The sequence below is a fragment of the Sinohyriopsis cumingii genome, chromosome 13 (genome assembly GCF_028554795.1).
Source record: "Sinohyriopsis cumingii isolate HCF-2022 chromosome 13, ASM2855479v2, whole genome shotgun sequence".
NCBI lineage: Eukaryota > Metazoa > Mollusca > Bivalvia > Unionida > Unionidae > Sinohyriopsis > Sinohyriopsis cumingii.
The window spans coordinates 22,293,217-22,313,070 of record NC_142973.1 but is presented as its reverse complement, the minus strand read 5'-3'; the positions used below and the strand labels follow the sequence as shown (position 1 = coordinate 22,313,070).

The window sequence follows — 19,854 nt, the reverse complement described above, 5'->3', positions numbered from 1 at the left end:
AAACCAGTTGTGTTTGTCACAAATTAATTCTGAATACTGCAAATATACTTATATTCATGAAACTTTAATCACATATTTGACATGTGTCAAATATGCCAACATGGTAGCCAAATGGGATTTGTGGAAGATATAAAAAAAAATTTGGATTAAAAACAAAAATAGACCACTTATTTACTAGCATATGTTAATGGACGTGTAAGACAGACAGACAATCAGCTTAAGATATTCAGGTAAGCAAGTATTTTCTGTTTGAATTTTATTTAATTTTACAATTCCACTAAATATTTCTTGTTTGCTGAGTCAGTGTGTTTTATGTTTACTGGCCCATCCTGATAAGTATCTTGCCCTGGTGAGGCATCCCATTCAAAGTTTCCCTGCTGATTATATCAAAAAAGTGTAGCAAGTAAATTGTATGCTTTGGTGTCAACACTTCCTATATTTATCAGCAAGCTCTTGAATGTCAGCACAATGTCTTTAATATGGTGTCAGCTACAGTGTAAGCTTAATCATTCCACTTTAGTTGGTTGTTCGGTTACAACTTATAATATACACATAGTAAATTCAATTTAATTGTGAATGGGGGCTATTTTCTTTTCTTTATCTCATGATAATTATTGGGTTTTCTTCAAATAATATAAAGAATATAATAATGTGTTATTTTTGCTATAAATCACAGTAAAATATTTTTTGAACAAATGACAAATGGAATTTTTCTTTAAAATAGTGTCAGTCCCAGTGTCTCATGACATTAAATTGTTGGGTCTTATTATAATTGCGGTATACCATGGTAGATACACTCAGAAATATTGCGGTACAAATTTTTTGGGGTATCCAGCTCTATTTTGTGCCAATAAAATGAACTTTGGCAACAACTGTGTTTTTTCCAATACTTTTGACAAAGTATGAAAAATTATTTCCAAACCTAAACCAGATAAAATTCTTAAAGTCTTTAACATGATAATTTCCTGTGCTTCCCATCATAAAGTAAATTATTTTGAGATTATCTTCCAAATGATAATGTGATCGTAGAATATAATCAATAAAAGTAAGCTCATATCTATAACAGTTTATGAATAAATTCTCTTTATCACATGACTACTGTATATTTCGATCCATATACTTAATAATTAATTTTTTTACATAACTTATACCAAATAAGACAAAGGAAAGTAACTGAGGCATCAAAATGCATTTTAAAGTCATTTCACCACACTATTCTGCCGTTTGGTGAAATAAAATCAGTTTTCTTGTCAAGTAAAAATCTTACAGCTGTGTTAATTTTAAATTGAATTGCTGAAACTTGTAGAATAATTTTACTTCTTGTTTAACAAACTTTGATACATCTCATGAATTTCATCTAAATGTGTACCTTTTGTAGGATGCTGTAATTAATGTATTAACTTTTGACTGTCACATTTTTTTCCTAATTAAAATTGTCTGTATCCATGGTACAATCAGAGATAAAAATGCCTTCCAAACCAAACTTACTGAGAATGATGTCGAACTTTGAACTGGAAACTGTGCCGATTGCCAGCTATTTGCCTGGTTTCCAGAAAGTTGCCACATCAAGTTACCAGGTAATGATGTGTTTTGGTTGATATACACATTCAGTGTTCCCATCTGTCCACCAAACATGTGATACCAGAAGTGGAAACACATGTAGTCAGATCCTGTTGGGGACATCCTAGCACTCTGCAACCATGCTTTTTGTCCTTTGGTTCTGGGAGAGCTGGCTTCAATGTATACATAAAAACCTTTAAAAAAATGACAAAACATAGAATTAAAGGGTTCAAGTGTATATTATTTGCTCAGGAGAAGTACATCTGGAAATCAAAATTTGTACTAAAATCAGTCTTTCTGGCCACCATTTGCAAATAAGTAGGTTGCCTCTAACTTCTTAAACACCCAGCTCCATGTTACAAAAACCACATCTGAATTCACTTTGTTACTTCTGTTCATGTATTGTTTAATTACTTTTCAACATACCATATGTACTACTACTACTACTACTACTACTAATGACCTTATTTAATGAGGGTAACACAATTAGCTAAGAACTAATCTACCCTTGAGGCCCTCATACAAAGGAATTTATTTATTTTTAGCTGCATCTCTGAAGCCACTGGATATTATGGGTTTGGAAGAAGGAAATAGACTGGGCATTTCTAATCTCAACTGGAATACTATTCCAGAGCAGAGTTCCAGAGTATTGGAAACTTTTTTTAAATAACTCCTTATTTGGTTTGGGAATTTTGTACTGTTTGGTAGACATGGATCGCAGGTGGGGAGTATTACCAGGTAGCCTATACAGGAATAGTGATTGTAAATATTCAGGAGCACCATTATGGGATATCCTGTACATTAATCTGGCTTTTCTCAAACTGATTCGGTCTTTAATAGGTAATATTTTTAACCTACCAGCTAAATTTTCCTTGCTTTCTTTCTGGATTGATATTAGCCCCAATGCTCTTTTCTGAAGATGTGCCAGCTTTGCTATGTTTTCATCATTTTAATTATCCCATACTGTATTACAGTAGTCTAAATTGGGTTGTATGTAACTGTTATAAAATAGTTTTCTGTGCCTCTCTGGGAGAAAATGTCTTATCCTACTGAGAAGCCGTAAACTTGAATTGACTTTTTTTACTGATATGTTTGATATGTTCAGTCCATGATAGGTTATTATCTACCAGAACACCAAGTAGTCTATCATGACAGACCATTAGCAAATTGTTATCCTTCCATATCAGACATAGTTTATCACTATCAAGATTTGTCCTTTTTTGCCGTGTTGAGATAAATAATATTTTAGTTTTACCAGTATTTACTACCATGCCATTGCATGTGCACCAGTTTTCCAGTTTGTTTAGGGCATTCTGTAAAGAAATTTAGAGTTCATGCTTTGTGTTTTGGATGTCTGACAATGTTGTGTCATCTGCATTGTCACTTATAAGACAAGTACAACTGCAAACTGCACAGACCCATATCTGCTGTCACATAATGTGCACTCAGATCTGGGTCTGTGCAGTTTGTTAGGAGTAATCATTAGAGCAAACAACATAGACCTTGATCTGCAGGAACATTATACCTCAGCAGATCATGATCTTTGCTGATTGTAGTTTGACTCAACTTATAAGCAAGTACAGACATTAAAATGAAAGAATACTAGGGATAGAAGAGCCATTCTGAAAAAGGTAGGAAAAATTGGGGAGTCTGATATAAAAGCAGGAAAGGAATAACAGACTGTGATGACCAGACTGATATAAAACCATAAGAAAGGAATAAGAGACTGTGACCACCAGACTGATATAAAACCATAAGAAAGGAATAACAGGCTGTGACCACCAGACTGATATAAAACCATAAGAAAGGAAAAAGAGACTGTGACCACCAGACTGATATGAACCATAAGAAAGGAATAAGAGACTGTGACCACCAGACTGATTTAAAATATATGAAAAGGTAAAGAGAAAAGGAATAAAACACAGTACAATTGATGATAATTTTACACAGCCCTGTGGATAAATGAAACTAGATCTCTCAGTGAGTTTATATAGAATGCCCCTACAAGATATGAATTGTAAATACAATTTTTGAAACAAACAAAATGGGGAGATAACTCTAAAAATACTAATCTAACAAAGCCAAATCTTGTATAGGACAGTCATACTGATGTCATTAGAACATAAAGATATCTCCATAGTTCTGGAAATACTAACCATAAAAGAGTGTGACAGGCACTTTGTAATGAAAATTGGTATGACTCTGAGATAAAATGCTGATTAGACATATTCCATTCTTTTACAGGACATAATGTCTATAGTCATGATACAAAAACATACCAAGTTTCTTGATGATGTCTGAAATGGTTCAAGTTATATTCAGTAATAAAAGTGTGACACACTCAATGACAAATAAGCTGACTGCAATACCCCACCCCAATTACATCTGTGTGATATATATATATATATATATATATATATATATATATATATATACACAAATACATATATATATATATATATATATACATATATATATACACAAATACATATATATATAGAGAGAGAGAGAGAGTATATATATATATATATAGAGAGAGAGAGAGAGATTTATAGTTAGATTTAGATTTAAAGATAAAAAGACATGAATATATACACAACACAATGAAGAATGGACCAGGAAAAGATAGGTAAGAGATGCATTATGATTAATTTACCATTTGTGTTTCCCTGGGTATGGTCATACACTGGGCCAGTTCCAGCACTTGGAGTGCCCAAGTGATTTATTGTCCAGTCAAAATCATCTCCAATGTTTATGTTGGTCCAGGTGCACAGAGTTTTCTGGTCAAAATTACAGAATCCTGAAAAATTTAAACTTGTGTAAATTAAGAACATTTAATCGGTACCTTGATATTTTATTGTCCTGCAGAGTTTATATGGCTGATCAACACGTGATACAAAATATTACATAACAAGCTGCCGAATACTAATGAAGCATAGCACTGCTTTTCTAACTTTTGCAATTAATAATATTGTACCATATGTCATTAAAAAAAATCTGGCAAAATATTTAAGAAACATACCCAAGAATTCTTGCACACCGACACACTATTAAACATATATACAAAGAGGCAGTGATGTAAAAAAAGCTGATGTTACAAAGATAAATTATGTTTCCATTTCTATACCTAGATCAGTCAAAGATGATGAAAATAATGTACTCACCTGGGTTTCCACAGTCTCCCGAGGTGGCCTGGATATCATCTATTGCAATATCTCCAGTAAATCCATTACCAACGATGCCTTCAAACACAAGCTGAAAAAAGTGCCAATATCTGCTAAAAAATTTGATCTTCATTCAAAATAATTCTGTTTCAGAACAAAATATTAATAAATACCAAAGCCAAATAAAAATGGGACAAGGTTTCATGCACATGTGTTACAAAGAAACCATCACAAAACAAGGGTTCTGCAAAATGTGATATCTAAACATCTATATGTGCAATAATGTGTAACCCCACTCCAGGATGCCATACCTGTATCAGATCTGCAAAAATTTCAACAAAAAACATTAACAATAAATTTCAATGTTGCACGTCACCACTGAGACTTCAACTCTTCCTTTTGGAATAATGTTTTTCTTAACCAGCACTGGTGCCATAGTCACTAGAACTTTGATGATATATGATAATCCTGAAGATTTTAGCAATTTTCAACCATTATAGTTTTACCTTTATAAGATTTTTGCATTTCATACTTAAGCACTACATATTTAAGTTTATTTAGAAGGGCTTATCTCCCTAAAGTTCATGTAATGTATATTAGTACCAAAGTTGTTCAAAATTTTTCACTTTATGTTTTTAGAACTATCAATCAGAATTATAGTCATGATTGTGCTGATGTGCCTTAAATCATATATATATATATATATATATATATATATATATATATATATATATATAGACACACACACATACATACATACAAACATACATACATATATACATTTTGACTACACAATACCTAGTCATGTAAGGATCATTTTGAAATAAAAACAAAAGTTGTCTGAGAGGCAACCAAGACTGCCTGTATGCACGTCTGATTCTGTGAATAAGCTATTCTCAACAAAAAAGCCGTTAGTGTTAAAAAAGTAAATAAATGAAATCTACTTTTTCTTTTCAGTGTTAAAGATGTAGGTTTTTGTATTCAATATTCATTTGGGAATGATTTACAACATCAGGAACATCCTATTAATGCTCCATACGCTACATGAGACAAAGGCCACACACATTTGCATAGAATATGCAGAATGGTTCCCTTAGTATACTGGTTACAAGGATCTGATGTACTGGAGAGGTAATATTGAAAGAAAAGGGCAAAACTGGACCAGTAAGACAAAACCTTTAAAAAACACACATCTACATGCAACAGCATTTCATTACCAAATGGCATCAAATTAAATATAAGGGTTAAAGAACCAGTCTCGTTACAAGAAGTGTGAAGTAATGGACAGATGGAAAAGATGGCTACAACCATATATACACAACTGTAAGTCAAGTCCAGCTGTAAACTGTACAGATCTAGCTCTGCCATTGCATAATGTGCTGGCAGATCTGGGTCTGTGCAGTTTGGTAGAAGTAATTGGTAGAACTAAAAACATTTACCCTGATGTGCAGGCATACTATACTAAGAAATATCAAGATCTTTGTTGTTTGCAGTTTAAATCGACTTATAAGCAAGTATATATTGTATATATTGCACATCTTGATGCAGGACCCTAATGATGTGAGGATTACCCTAAGTTCCCTAAAAAACCCAAACATAAAGCTGGCTGCAATGGAAATAACAACATTTTGTTCTATTATCAGCTTATTAGCTTAACTGTAAGGGACTAACAACACCAAGACAATAGCAAAAACTCTCCTTATTTCATACAGGAAACCTAAACATGAATTTTATTATATATACTTGCTGATACAAACTGTTTGTAGTAGAATATTACAAGATTAAATGATCACATAATATTTGTAATATTTCTTAAGCTCATTTCATAAACATAAAAATATTTCATACCTTATATTTGCCAAGACATCACACTAAGTATACAGCACAAACATTGAAGTATAAAAGATAATTGACTCTTGTAAATTTATCAAACAAAGCATGTGAGTTTTGTCAGAAGATGAAAACCAATTTTCATGATCTGAATAGTTTATTACATGTATGTTTGTTTCAGATAAAACCTGTGAAACAAGTTCACTAGCAGCATTTTTCTTCCAAGACTGGCAAAAGATGGAAATAATTAAAACAATTCTGATTTTATATCAAATAAGCATTCATAATATTCTCTTGTTTTTCACTGAAAGATATAAATTCTTTTTAGGCGTACTTTTCATTTGATTTAATGAAGTGTCATTACTGTAAGTGACTTCTGACTTGTTATCACTATTGATACTGAATAAAATAATCCATTATTTGGATATTTGCCACTTATATATTATTGAAATTAAAGATATTTATGACTTCAGATCCCAATTCATAAATATTCTGTACAATTTATGTACAGTCACTGACCTTAGCAATCATATATATTCCTAAGCAAGAATTAATCTTGTTTTCTTATATATGTTATTTGTATTGTTTTGGGGTTTATTTAATGTCCAATATTTGACTTGTGATTGGGAAATACCTGGAATGAGTTCATGGGGTTCAGTGTGACTTGGGCCACAATCCACCGATTCTGTTGAGTTCCTCTACGACTCCATATTGGACCCCCAAGGTTTCCTCCCTGCTTGGCATATAAATTCAGAGTACCAATTGCAGTCCCATATATGTGATAGTAAAATGTGATGCAGCTTTTAGTGGTGGTAGTCAACTGGGGAGATTGGAGGCGAGCCTTCTGTCCTGGCCGCCTTGGACTGGACGTCTCAATGTACATGTAATAACCTGGGTACATAGAAAACAAAATGCATGATACCCAAAGTTCTTTACAACAATATGACGCCATGCCTGCCATGCTAAGATGTATTATTCAAAACTGACTTATCTGAATTATTAAATTAAATGTTCACATTTAACTCAGTCTAAAATCTTCATATACCAATATTTAAGTGAACTAAAGATGTGTTTTCGAAACACAATTCCCTATTAGAAGCCAATGACACAAGTGAAAAGTAGATAACAGTGACCCACTCATCAAAGTACATCAACATATAAAGAGGCATGAAATTACAAATAAGGTCAAACCTGTTAACAGTAGACACCCATGGGAAAAGGCTAAATTGGCCATTGCACACAGCTGACTACTGTACACAGGTTCACCTTTAAAAATTTGTTTTTGAAACAATACCATGAACCAAACTTCATTATTGTTATCATCATCATCATCATCATCATTATTAATATCAATAATGTTTAATGTGCACTATTCAACAAAATTATAAAATACAGATGTATGTTATTCTCTCCCAAATTTATGTTCCACACAAGATTACCGTATTCTCCTCAATTTACTTCATAATATTAATTAAATCATCATTGACTTCAATAATCACCAATTTTAGTTTGTTTTGTGCACCATGAAAAACAATAATTTCACTACTAACTTACAATTTACATAGGTCTGTAAAAAACAACTGACTCTTTCCTCAGACAACTTGTCTAAGTTCACTTGAAAATATTTGTTCACACTTTAAAAATTATTTCTAGACCAAAAGGCCATCAGCTAACATGTGAAAAGCCTATGATGAATAGGAAATCAAAGAAGCCACATACAACTGAAAGTGAAACCTTGCCTGATTTTACAGACAAGTTTTAAATAACGAATGACCCCGGTCCCTTTTGAAAAGGAATGTATCTCATATACCTTCTCACAGATGAACATTTTCTTCAGAGATACCTTTAATTCACAAATAGATGAATCCATCAAAATATACCTATCCCACTGGCACATTTTTTTCCATCATCCAGGTACCAAAAAAAGTTGCCCAAAATACAAACTTTGGTCCAAAAAATAATTGGCAAGATGGATTGTCTCATACAATTTCAGTGAAAATAGACAACATATAAGAAATATATGAACAGGGAAAATGACATAAACTTAAATATTTTGAACTACTTGGGATAAATTAATCCATACAACATGAACTGAAATATTCTGAACTACTTGGGAGTAAATTAAACTATATGACATGAACTCATACTGAAACTCATGGGCAAAATATACCAATGATGTGAATTGAAATTTATGACTACTCCATAGCAAAATATATTGAGTGCCATGATAAACTGTAGCATATGTATTAACTGAAATTTTTCTTCCTCAGGAACAATTACTACTGTATAACATGAACTCAAATTTCTCTTATGGCAAATACAATCTAACGTTAACTTTAAATTGTTTTGTTTACAAAAATTATTTACTAACAAACATAATGCATGATCTTATTCATTTTTTAACAATTAATTTTGCACAAAAATGCAAAAAAAATCTGTAAACATTAAATAAACTTAAATATCATGTTGTACATTGGATCTTTTACCTGTCCTGGTACCGGTTGTGTGGTCTGCAAAAGGTCCCATATTGGTGGTATTGGTTTGTCCCTGGTTACGAGTCCATGAAAAATCATCTGTGGCATCCTGACTGTAGCTACAGATATCAGCTGATTCAAAATTGCAGGACAACGATAAGATGTTAAATGATTGCTGACCTGTGGAGCAAAGAATGTCGTATTTGTTGAACAGGTACCATGATATGTTTTGTGAAATTTCAGCATGACTATTAACATAACACTGGTGACCTGAATTTGTATTTCTGAAAGTCTTAAATACAATATCAAAAACCTTATTAAAAACAAAAGACTCATACCAGTCATTTTAACATGTGATGGAAATCCTTCGCAATGACTCATTAGTTTCTGTGCTAAAGCAACGAAAGTAATGAAAAATTTCTACAGTAAAGTTAATACACGTTGATAACATTATGATCAAAGAAATTCATCTGCCATTTTGACAAATGCTAGGTCTAGTCATTGTTATATAAACCTGTCATACAGAAGAAACAGGCTCAAATCACACGATGCACTTAATTTTTTATTTAATTTTTTCTTATTTTTGTTTTTAAAATGTGCTTGTTATATATTGATTTAGGAGAGATAATTATCTTACTGTTTTCCAGGCAAATATACACAAAATAAATGGCATAACACAGACAATAAACAGCTGACATTACCATAAAAAATCTGATACTTCATCTGTAATACAGTTTATCTAGCCAAAACATACAAGCATAAAACAAAAAGAAAACATGTTTCTTCCAACTGAATAACAGATATAGTACATCTTGTGGGTTAAGAACTCTAGTATTTTCACCTACAGTACAAAATATATTGTTTATTAATATAATATAAGGATTTTTCTTTACAAAAAAAAACAAGAAAATATCTTCTATGAAATATATCCATTATTCACACGATAAAGAAAATATCCTCTATGCCTGTATGATGATACTGTAAGATTCATCTAATGTATATTAGTACCATATATACTTGCTTATAAGTTGAGTCCAACTGCAAACTGCACAGACCCACATCAGGGTCTGTGCAGTTTAGATGGAGTTATCAGTAGATCACACAACATAGACCCTGATCTGCAGGCATTATGCTACAGCAGCTCAGGATCTTTGTTATTTGCATTACAAGCAAGTTTATATGGTATATATATTATGAAAATGTGAAACATACCACTGCCACACTGTCCGTCTGTAATATTGGCATCATCTATGGCAATGATTCCTCTGTATCCTGAACCATGCAAACCTTCCAACACAATCTGCAATGGACAAAATATCATAAGCTTGTAAGTAAACAACAAATTCCAAGGAATGTTTTACCTACTCCCTTCCCTGATACAATATTTTTGATTTTCAAATGACCTTGACCCTGCCTGAGAGTTAGAAGGATGGTAAGAGAGTAAAGATATGCATGTACAGTTCAAGTATGATAACAGTTTTGGGACCTATCACTTTAAGATAAATAATAAATTTACAAGAACATTATACCAAAATTGTATAATTACCTTGATCTTAAATAGAGGTCAGATGGAGGGCAGAAGTGTATAAATATGAAAATAACAGTGCTTACAGATTCTGTGGTTATGGTTATAGATATCCCTTCCTGTGTTTTGTGATATTAACTAAAAACTTAACAAGAAATTTAATTATCCATGACTTTTACTTTGTCTGAGGGTCAGCATAACAAAGAGAAGGGCTTACTGATCCTACAGGCTAAATGGAATAAATGTTGCTATGCCTTGCTGTGGTTGGCACTTATGTGTCCATACATTAAAACTTTGAAACTTAACCATTGTTTACAACAATGCTGATACTTGTTGTAATGAATAATAGCTATATCTCACCTATGTTAAAACAACAAGATAAGAGGCAAGTAAAACATTAGCATAATTGCAGATGTCCACTGACGGCTAATTTGAGAGTGATTCCAACAGAAAAATATTACCAAGGAATGTGTGGTAAATGCAATCAACCCCCACCTCCTTTAATTTCATACTAAAACAGCAAAAATTTGACATTAAAGGTAAGATATCTCCAGTAAAATAACTGTAACATACATGATCTTAGTATTGTTCTTAAAGTGTCAGTTTTCATCATCAAAATTACATTCAAATATGGAGTAGACACATTTTGTCAATTTTAAAAGATAATGGAATTTCAAATGAGTCGAATTCCACTTCATATTTTGCCCTTTTTATGACAGCTCCCACCCACCCCTTGCCATTAGCCAGCCTCTTTATGGGTCCATAGTTATGTCAGTGGATTATGGCTGACATCACTCACATCATTTTGAGACCACACCACCTCATGGCTGACAGCATTCACATCATTTTAACACCACACCACATCATGGCTGATACCACTCACATCATTTTGACACCACACTACATCATGGCGGATACCACTCACATCATTTTGACACCACACCACATCATGGCTGACACCACTCACATCATTTTGGTATTTCAGTTGATACCAACTTTCTCCCCAATGCAAATGTGGTACAGAAGTGTATCTACTACTCCTCTAACCTCCTCCTTCCTGAGATGTCGAATTATAGATGCTTTATCTGAATATTTAGAAAGATTAAACAGTGTATGCTTTACATTATAGATAAAAGAAGAGAACAACCATAAAGAATTCACTCTTTTCCCTCAAATATACTCAAGCACAGCTGATAGATGGGCAAACACTTTTCACTAGCACAGCCTGCAGATGGGCAAACATTTTACCCTAGCACAGCATGCATATGGACAAACACTTTGCCCTAGCACAGCCTGCATATGGACAAACACTTTGCCCTAGTACAGCCTGCAGATGGACAAACACTTTACCCTAGCACAGCCTGCAGATGGACAAACATTTTATCCCAGCACAGTCTGCAGATGGACAAACACTTTACCCTAGCACTGTGTGCATATGGACAAACACTTTGCCCTAGCACAGCCTGCAGATGGACAAACACTTTACTCTAGCACAGCCTGCAGATGGACAAATACTTTACCCTAGCACAGCCCGCAGATGGACAAACACTTTATCCCAGCACAGTCTGCAGATGGACAAAGACTTTACCCAAGCACAGCCTGCAGATGGACAAACACTTTACCATAGCACAGCCTGCAGATGGACAAACACTTTACTCTAGCACAGCCTGCAGATGGACAAACACTTTGCCCTAGTACATCCTGCAGATGGATAAACACTCTACCCTAGCACAGCCTGCAGATGGATAAACACTTTACTCTAGGACAGCCTGCAGATGGGCAAACACTTTACTCTGGGACAGCCTGCAGATGGACAAACACTTTATCCCAGCACAGTTTGCAGATGGACAAACACTTTACCCTAGCACAGTCTGCAGATGGACAAATACTTTAGCACAGCCTGCAGATGGACAAACACTCTGCCCTAGCACAGCCTGCAGATGGACAAACACTTTACCGCAGCACAGTCTGCAGATGGACAAACACTTTAGCACAGCCTGCAGATAGACAAACACTTGCCCTAGCACAGCCTGCAGATGGACAAACACTTTACCCTAGCACAGCCTGCAGATGGACAAACACTTTACTCTAGCACAGCCCGCAGATGAACAAATACTTTACCCTAGCACAGCCTGCAGATGGACAAACACTTTATCCCAGCACAGCCTGCAGATGGACAAACACTTTACCCAAGCACAGCCTGCAGATGGACAAACACTTTACCCCAGCACAGCCTGCAGATGGACAAACACTTTACCCAAGCACAGCCTGCAGATGGACAAACACTTTGGCACAGCCTGCAGATGAACAAACACTTTGCCCTAGCACAGCCTGCATATGGACAAACACTTTACTCTAGCACAGCCTGCAGATGGACAAACACTTTGCCCTAGCACAGCCTGCAGATGGACAAACACTTTACCCTAGCACAGCCTGCATATGGACAAACACTCTACCCTAGCACAGCCTGCAGATGGACAAACACTTTACCCTAGCACAGCCTGCAGATGGACAAACACTTTACCCTAGCACTCTAGCACAGCCTCCAGATGGACAAACACTTTACCCCAGCACGGCCTGCAGATGGACAAAGACTTTACCCCAGCACAGTCTGCAGATGGACAAAGACTTTACCCACGCACAGGCTGCAGATGGACAAACACTTTACCCTAGCACAGCCTGCAGATGGGTAAACACTCTACTCTAGCACAGCTTGCAGATGGACAAACGCTTTACCATAGAACAGACTACAGATAGACAAACACTTTACCAGAGGACAGACTACAAATAGACAAACACTTTACCACAGGACAGACTACAGATGGACAAACACTTTACTATGGCACAGCCTACACATGGACAAACACTTTACCCTAAAACAGCCTGCAGATGGACAAACAATTTACCCTAAAACAGCCTGCAGATGGACAAACACTTTACCCTAACACAGCCTGCAAATGGACAAACACTTTACCCTAGCACAGCCTGCAGATGGACAAACACTTTACCCTAGTACAGCCTACTGATGGGCAAACACTTTACTGTAGGACAGACTACAGATCCACAAACACTTTACCCTAGTACATGCAAAGCCAGGATTCACAACCCCGACAGCAGAATCATCACATTGCCCCAAAACTGTGTTGATCTGAATCTGGTGATGTGGTTGATTTTGTCAGTGGTTACTAAATCCATTCCTAACACTCATCATGGCCCAAGGAATAATCATCTTAAGTTTAACAGAGGAATGACACAAGGTTAGATGCAAAGTTGGACTGCTTTACCCTCACCATTTTCCTACAGAAATTTCAAATATTATTGCTTACATTAATGGATCCAGGTCTGTTGATGGTAACCTGGGCTTGCTTCCAAACACTGCCCTGAGTCCCAGATCTGGTCCAAATTATGTTGTTCAGCAGTCCATTTGCCTTGGCATATACATTGAGGGAAGCAACACGGTCACCAAACATGTTGTACCAGAAGCTAAAGCACTTGTACTGACCATTTGCTATCTGGATGGTAGGACTGACAAGTTGTGCCCTCTCGATAACGTTTCTTACATTGTATGTTTGCACATACATGTAGTAACCACCTACATTAAAAAAGAAAGCCAGGATTATTAAATATACTTTAAACTTTTGCACTGTTGTTTCTATTCAATATTCTCCAGTACTGGGTATAGATAAGGTCATTTAAGAGTTTAATGTTGTTTTTTCTGAGTTTATTGTGGTATAAACTGTCAGCTGCCAAATCACACAGCAAATAACACCCAGAGGATATTATGTAAGCTGTGTGAGTCAGCAACTGACAGTTTATACTATGATAAACTCAGAAAAAACATTAAATTGACAGTTTATACCATGATAAACTCAGAAAAAATGTTAAACCTTATAATTGCAATTATTTATAATTTTATTTTTTAATTTATTTACTTACTTTTTGAAGATATTTCCTATCAGTTTAAGAGCCTGTTTAAACATATGAATTTCTGTGGAGGCGCATGCTATGTAGCTATTTATAGAACAGGGAATTCTCCATCTGCAACGTAATAGCTACATCAATATCAAACAAAAACTTCTACCAATGGTACGCGATCTAAGGTTTTGAACTTTCCAAAGTATGGTCTTAATCTTTTTTCTAAATTAGCATATTTTTTCTGAGTAGAAATTCAATATTCAAAGCAGAGGATGTGTTGTTTTGTTTGATATATGAATGACTATTGGATCTGATGCAATCATGAGTTCATTGTGACTTGTGAATAAGTGTTGTCCAGACATGTGAGTAACCAATTTTCGCATCTTTAAATCTATTTTCCTGTTTATTAACAGTTTAGGTTACCTACGGGGGCTAATTACAAATGAAATTAAGATGATGGGTAAATGGTTATAGTGATGGGGGTCCAACAGTCAAACAGTGCAAGACATCAACACTAACAGTTACTATGGAGGGTAGCGAATCTCCCACCCACTCCACATGGTAACTATCAAGATCAGTGTCTTACATTACAGGACTGTGAAGCCAATTTTTATAATGTTAGTCTTTGAACCCCACTCCTCCCAATCCCTATATCCATTTACCTATAGTTTTAAATTCATTTGTAACAAGCTGCAGTGAAAGTGCTGTAGCCCCAATGTTCTTGGCAGATTTTGGGTTTCCCAGCTTTTCTTTTTCAAATGTAGTCAAAAAAATAATTATTTATATTCAGAAAAAAGCAAAGATGTGTTATTTTGTTCTGTCAAATAAATTTATTCAGTTTTCTGAATAAAATATAAACCCACCATTGTTATTTTGCTTTAAAGGCATTCAGTGTGTACGTTAGTTATCTTGCATGTGACTTTATTTATAGAAGTTAGTATAAAGTAGTTCTCCGTACAGTTTATACAGAAATAAACGCAATTGAGTCTGATCACATTATTATGTTCTGACCAATGAGAATCTTCCCTTCATTTATTAGGCCTTTGTTCTCTACTGTCTATTAACACGTGATTATTATGCTTTTGTTACCTGGCATCTTTGTTAGGCCTTTGTTATCTACTATTATGTCATATGATTATCATGCCTTTGTTACCTGGCATCTTTGTTAGGCCTTTGTTATCTAATGACTATTATATGTGATTATTAAGCTTTTGTTACCAGGCACCTTTATTAGGCCTTTGTTATCTACTGATCATGATGACACGTGATTATTATGCTTTTGTTACCTGGCATCTTTGTTAGGCCTTTGTTATCTACTGGCTATTATGTCACATGATTATCATGCCTTTGTTACCTGGCATCTCTGTTAGGCCTTTATTACCTACTGACTATTATGATATGTGATTATTAAGCTTTTGTTACCAGGCACCTTTATTAGGCCTTTGTTATCTACTGATTATGATGACATGTGATTATCATGCCTTGATTACCTGGCATCTTTGTTAGGCCTTTGTTATCTACTGACTATTATGACATGTGATTATCATGCCTTGGTTACCTGGCATCTTTGTTAGGCCTTTGTTATCTACTGATTTTGATGATGCTTTCATTACCCATCACCAATGTTGTTACAACTTTCTTATCTAAATGACTGCCATTGTTTATCAGCACATCAGGTGATAAACATGTTATAACAAAGCCTTTGGTATACATAGGAATTAAGTATTTGGCTGGGGGAATTAAAGTCAATCATTCACACACAAAAAATTATATAAAATGATAATAAACAAACATTTTTCCAGCATGAAACCCCAGTCAGGCAACAAAAAAATTATTATTAAAAAATGATTATGATAAAAGTTTTACTGGACTGTACGTTTTTTAATTTATTGGACTTTAAAACACCATTTAAAAATGGAAATCATTAGATTATCTTTTATTTGCTCATCTCAACCAGATTAATTATGTGACACTTTACATTAGCAGGACTGATGCTGAGCTACAAGTATTGTATGTTTTATGTATACGACAAAAGTTACAGAACAATTTTGTCTGAACAATATTTATTCAAGAAAACATTTTCACATATGATTTATAGGAATACAATAATGATGAATAATTAATTACAGCAATATGGACAATTGCAGTAAAATACTGGGCAACCAGAAATATCTACTGGGCAACCAATTTTACAAAGCTTCCCAATTTTGTGTCAAACCCTGTCCTGATATCAAACATGGGTCCTCAATATTACAAACAAAATGGCTTACCACTGATGTAGCCAACTAATTTTCAAAACTTACTGCCAGTGGTATGGTCTCCAGAAGGTCCAGTACCAAAGGTCCCACTTCTCCCTTGATTTCGTGTCCAGTCGAACTGGTCAGTTTTTTCCTGGATCCAGCCACATGTGTCATATGTGAAGTCACATGCCACACCTGTTCCACCTGAAGAAAAAAACAGCAGAAATTAAGTACAAATCTAAGCAAGAGTTACATGTGAGCTCATGTTCAACTGCAATTCCAGCGAAGCATGGTACTTAAAGGATTATAGGTGATAATTAAAGTCATATGACCAGGAAGACCATAGGACCAAGATCATCTCCATTACTACTGAGGAGATCATATAGCAATGAAATATTAAATATCAATCAATTTCCAAACACTGACTTGCCAAGATGTTGGCACAGGGATAATCACATTCCACATCTACATAATATGAAAAGTAAAGGCAGCAATTCCGAAAGCTTACTTTGCTAGTTTGGAATACAATTTCCCTGATACTGCTGACACATACTCTGTTTCAAAAACATAAATGATGTCTGCTGTGAATCACTGTGCAGAGTAAAGAATTTAAAAAAACATTCATATTTTTGTATCTTTCATGGAAAGATAACTATGAAAATAACAAATTCCATACAAGATAACTATTTTAATAGAAAAATTAAGTATCAATTCAATATTTATTTGAAAGAAGCACATGCTGACGGAAACAAAAATCTGTATGCATAAATGAGAAAACAATTACTCAAACACAAGTATGTTGTCATGCATTAAGAGATAAACAAATACATCCCTTTGAGAATATTGAGGAGTGAAATCTTGTTTAAAAATCACCACTGCCCCCACCTACCCAAACACCTACCAAGTTAAAATGACCAATAAAAGACAGATTTAACAGTAAATCCTGTTGGTGTCCCTTTGCTTACCTGTTGGTTTAACTGTTGTTGCCCTTGTTGTTGAAGTAGTGGGCCGAGGAGTGGTTGCTGCAGTTGTCAAAATTGTAGAGGCAGGTGCTTGGGTCACAGTGGGCAGGGAACTAGCTGGTTGTCCTGAGAATATTGAAGAAACGTGTTATATTGATTGAGATTAGAATACATATTTACAGTAATACAATAATTAACAAATGTCTAGATACTACTATTTCTAGCAATTTATGAGCAAACCAGACACTCTCTAGGACATTCGTAATCAAATGATTGATTGCACAACACTGACATGTATTATGTGTAAGACCATGACACAAAAATTAAATCCTGTCACACAACATCACCACAAAGTACTGCCAAGTTCTTGTAAACTTTATTATTTTATGCTGATTGCACAACAAGTTCTCAGAACCTTTATAATATAATCTTGACAACTTGAATCAGGTGTTGTATACTCCCCTCAAATGAAGTTCAAGAACATTTTCATGAACATCAGAGATCAGATACACAACAGAGCAAAATCGTGAGTCAGCTAATCATACCAATATACCAAGTACCATTTGACCAAAAAATAGTCCAAAATAATATCTGAAGGAAATAATTATTTCAAGGACTTTAAACCTAAAACAAAATGTCAAGGATTTCAAAGCCTTGAATTTAAAAGAGCCAAAATCCAGTACTTCAGGATCTACAAGGATGCATATGAACCCTGCTGAATGTTAGCATTGTGTGGTCTTGTGCAGCAACTGCAACTGAAAACCATTGATCCTGGATGGACATCCACTGATCTAAAAATCAAGTCAAGGACCATATAGGTACAAAGCAGCCTTGGATGTGTGTGTGTGTGATTTGGATTTTTAACGTAGCTTTAAAAAAAATTCAGTCATATCGCTACCATGTCTGCAGTGTGATAGTGTATAGTGATGTCTAGCACTGGGGCATCATGCCGTAGACATGTAGCATGATGTCCCACCCAGTCACATTATCCTGACACAAGGCCAACCAGTCCTAACACTAACCTCTCAACCGGGATTGAACCCATGACCTCCCGCATCCAAGGTGTATGCTCTAACCACTAGGCCACCGGAGCGGTCAGCCTTGGATGAGGAAAGTCTGGGTTCAAAGTGCAAAGTTTGCACATGTAGCTGCAGCACTATAAAATGTTTCTACAGTTACAGGACAGTTTTTGTTGGTTGGTTTGTACCAACACTTTGAGCACATTATTGACTGTATCACGTGGAGGAATTGGGAATTAAGTGCCATTCTAAGAACATTATTGACTGAACTATATGGAGGAAATGGAAACTAAGTGCCATTCTAAGGTCATTATTGACTGTATCATATGGAGGAATTGGGAACTAAGTGCCATTCTAAGGATATTATTGACTGTACCATATGGAGGAATTGGGAACTAAGTGCCATTCTAAGGATATTACTGACTGTATCATATGGAGGAAATGGAAACTAAATGCCATTCTAAGAACATTATTGACTGTATCACATGGAGGAAATGGGAACTAAATGCCATTCTAAGAACATTATTGACTATCATATGAAGGAAATTGGAACTAAATGCCATTCTAAGGACATTATTGACTGTATCACATGAAGGAAATGGGAACTAAATGCCATTCTAAGAACATTATTGACTGTATCATTTGGAGGAAATGGGAACTAAATGCCATTCTAAGGTCATTATTGACTGTATCATATGAAGGAAATTTGAACTATGTGCCATTCTAAGGACATTACTGACTATCATATGAAGGAAATTGGAACTAAATACCATTCTAAGGACATTATTGACTGTATCACATGAAGGAAATGGGAACTAAATGCCATTCTAAGAACATTATTGACTATCATATGAAGGAAACTGGAACTAAATGCCATTCTGAGGTCATTATTGACTGTATCATATGAAGGAAATTGGAACTATGTGCCATTCTAAGGACATTATTGACTATCACATGAAGGAAATTGGAACTAACTGCCATTCTAAGGACATTATTGACTGTATCACATGGAGGAAATTGGAACTAAATGCCATTCTAAGAACATTATTGACTGTATCATATGAAGGAAATTGGAACTATGTGCCATTCTAAGGACATTATTTACTATCACATGAAGGAAATTGGAACTAACTGCCATTCTAAGGACATTATTGACTGTATCACA

The 19,854-nt window shown here is 34.9% G+C and overlaps 1 protein-coding gene across 1 annotated transcript in view; it reads right to left on the bottom strand.

Annotated features, from left to right (window-relative positions):
• LOC149785045 (MAM and LDL-receptor class A domain-containing protein 2-like) overlaps positions 1-19,854 on the bottom strand; it is a 349,170-nt gene that overhangs the window by 257,032 nt on the left and 72,284 nt on the right. Inside the window, exons 30-38 of the mRNA XM_089931272.1 lie at positions 17,674-17,796; positions 16,772-16,912; positions 13,880-14,145; positions 10,241-10,328; positions 9,041-9,208; positions 7,189-7,445; positions 4,725-4,815; positions 4,217-4,360; positions 1,489-1,754 (exon numbers count right to left, since the gene is read on the bottom strand). Of these exons, the coding sequence (XP_089787398.1) occupies positions 1,489-1,754; positions 4,217-4,360; positions 4,725-4,815; positions 7,189-7,445; positions 9,041-9,208; positions 10,241-10,328; positions 13,880-14,145; positions 16,772-16,912; positions 17,674-17,796 (1,544 nt within the window). The remainder of the gene's footprint in view (positions 1-1,488; positions 1,755-4,216; positions 4,361-4,724; positions 4,816-7,188; positions 7,446-9,040; positions 9,209-10,240; positions 10,329-13,879; positions 14,146-16,771; positions 16,913-17,673; positions 17,797-19,854) is intronic.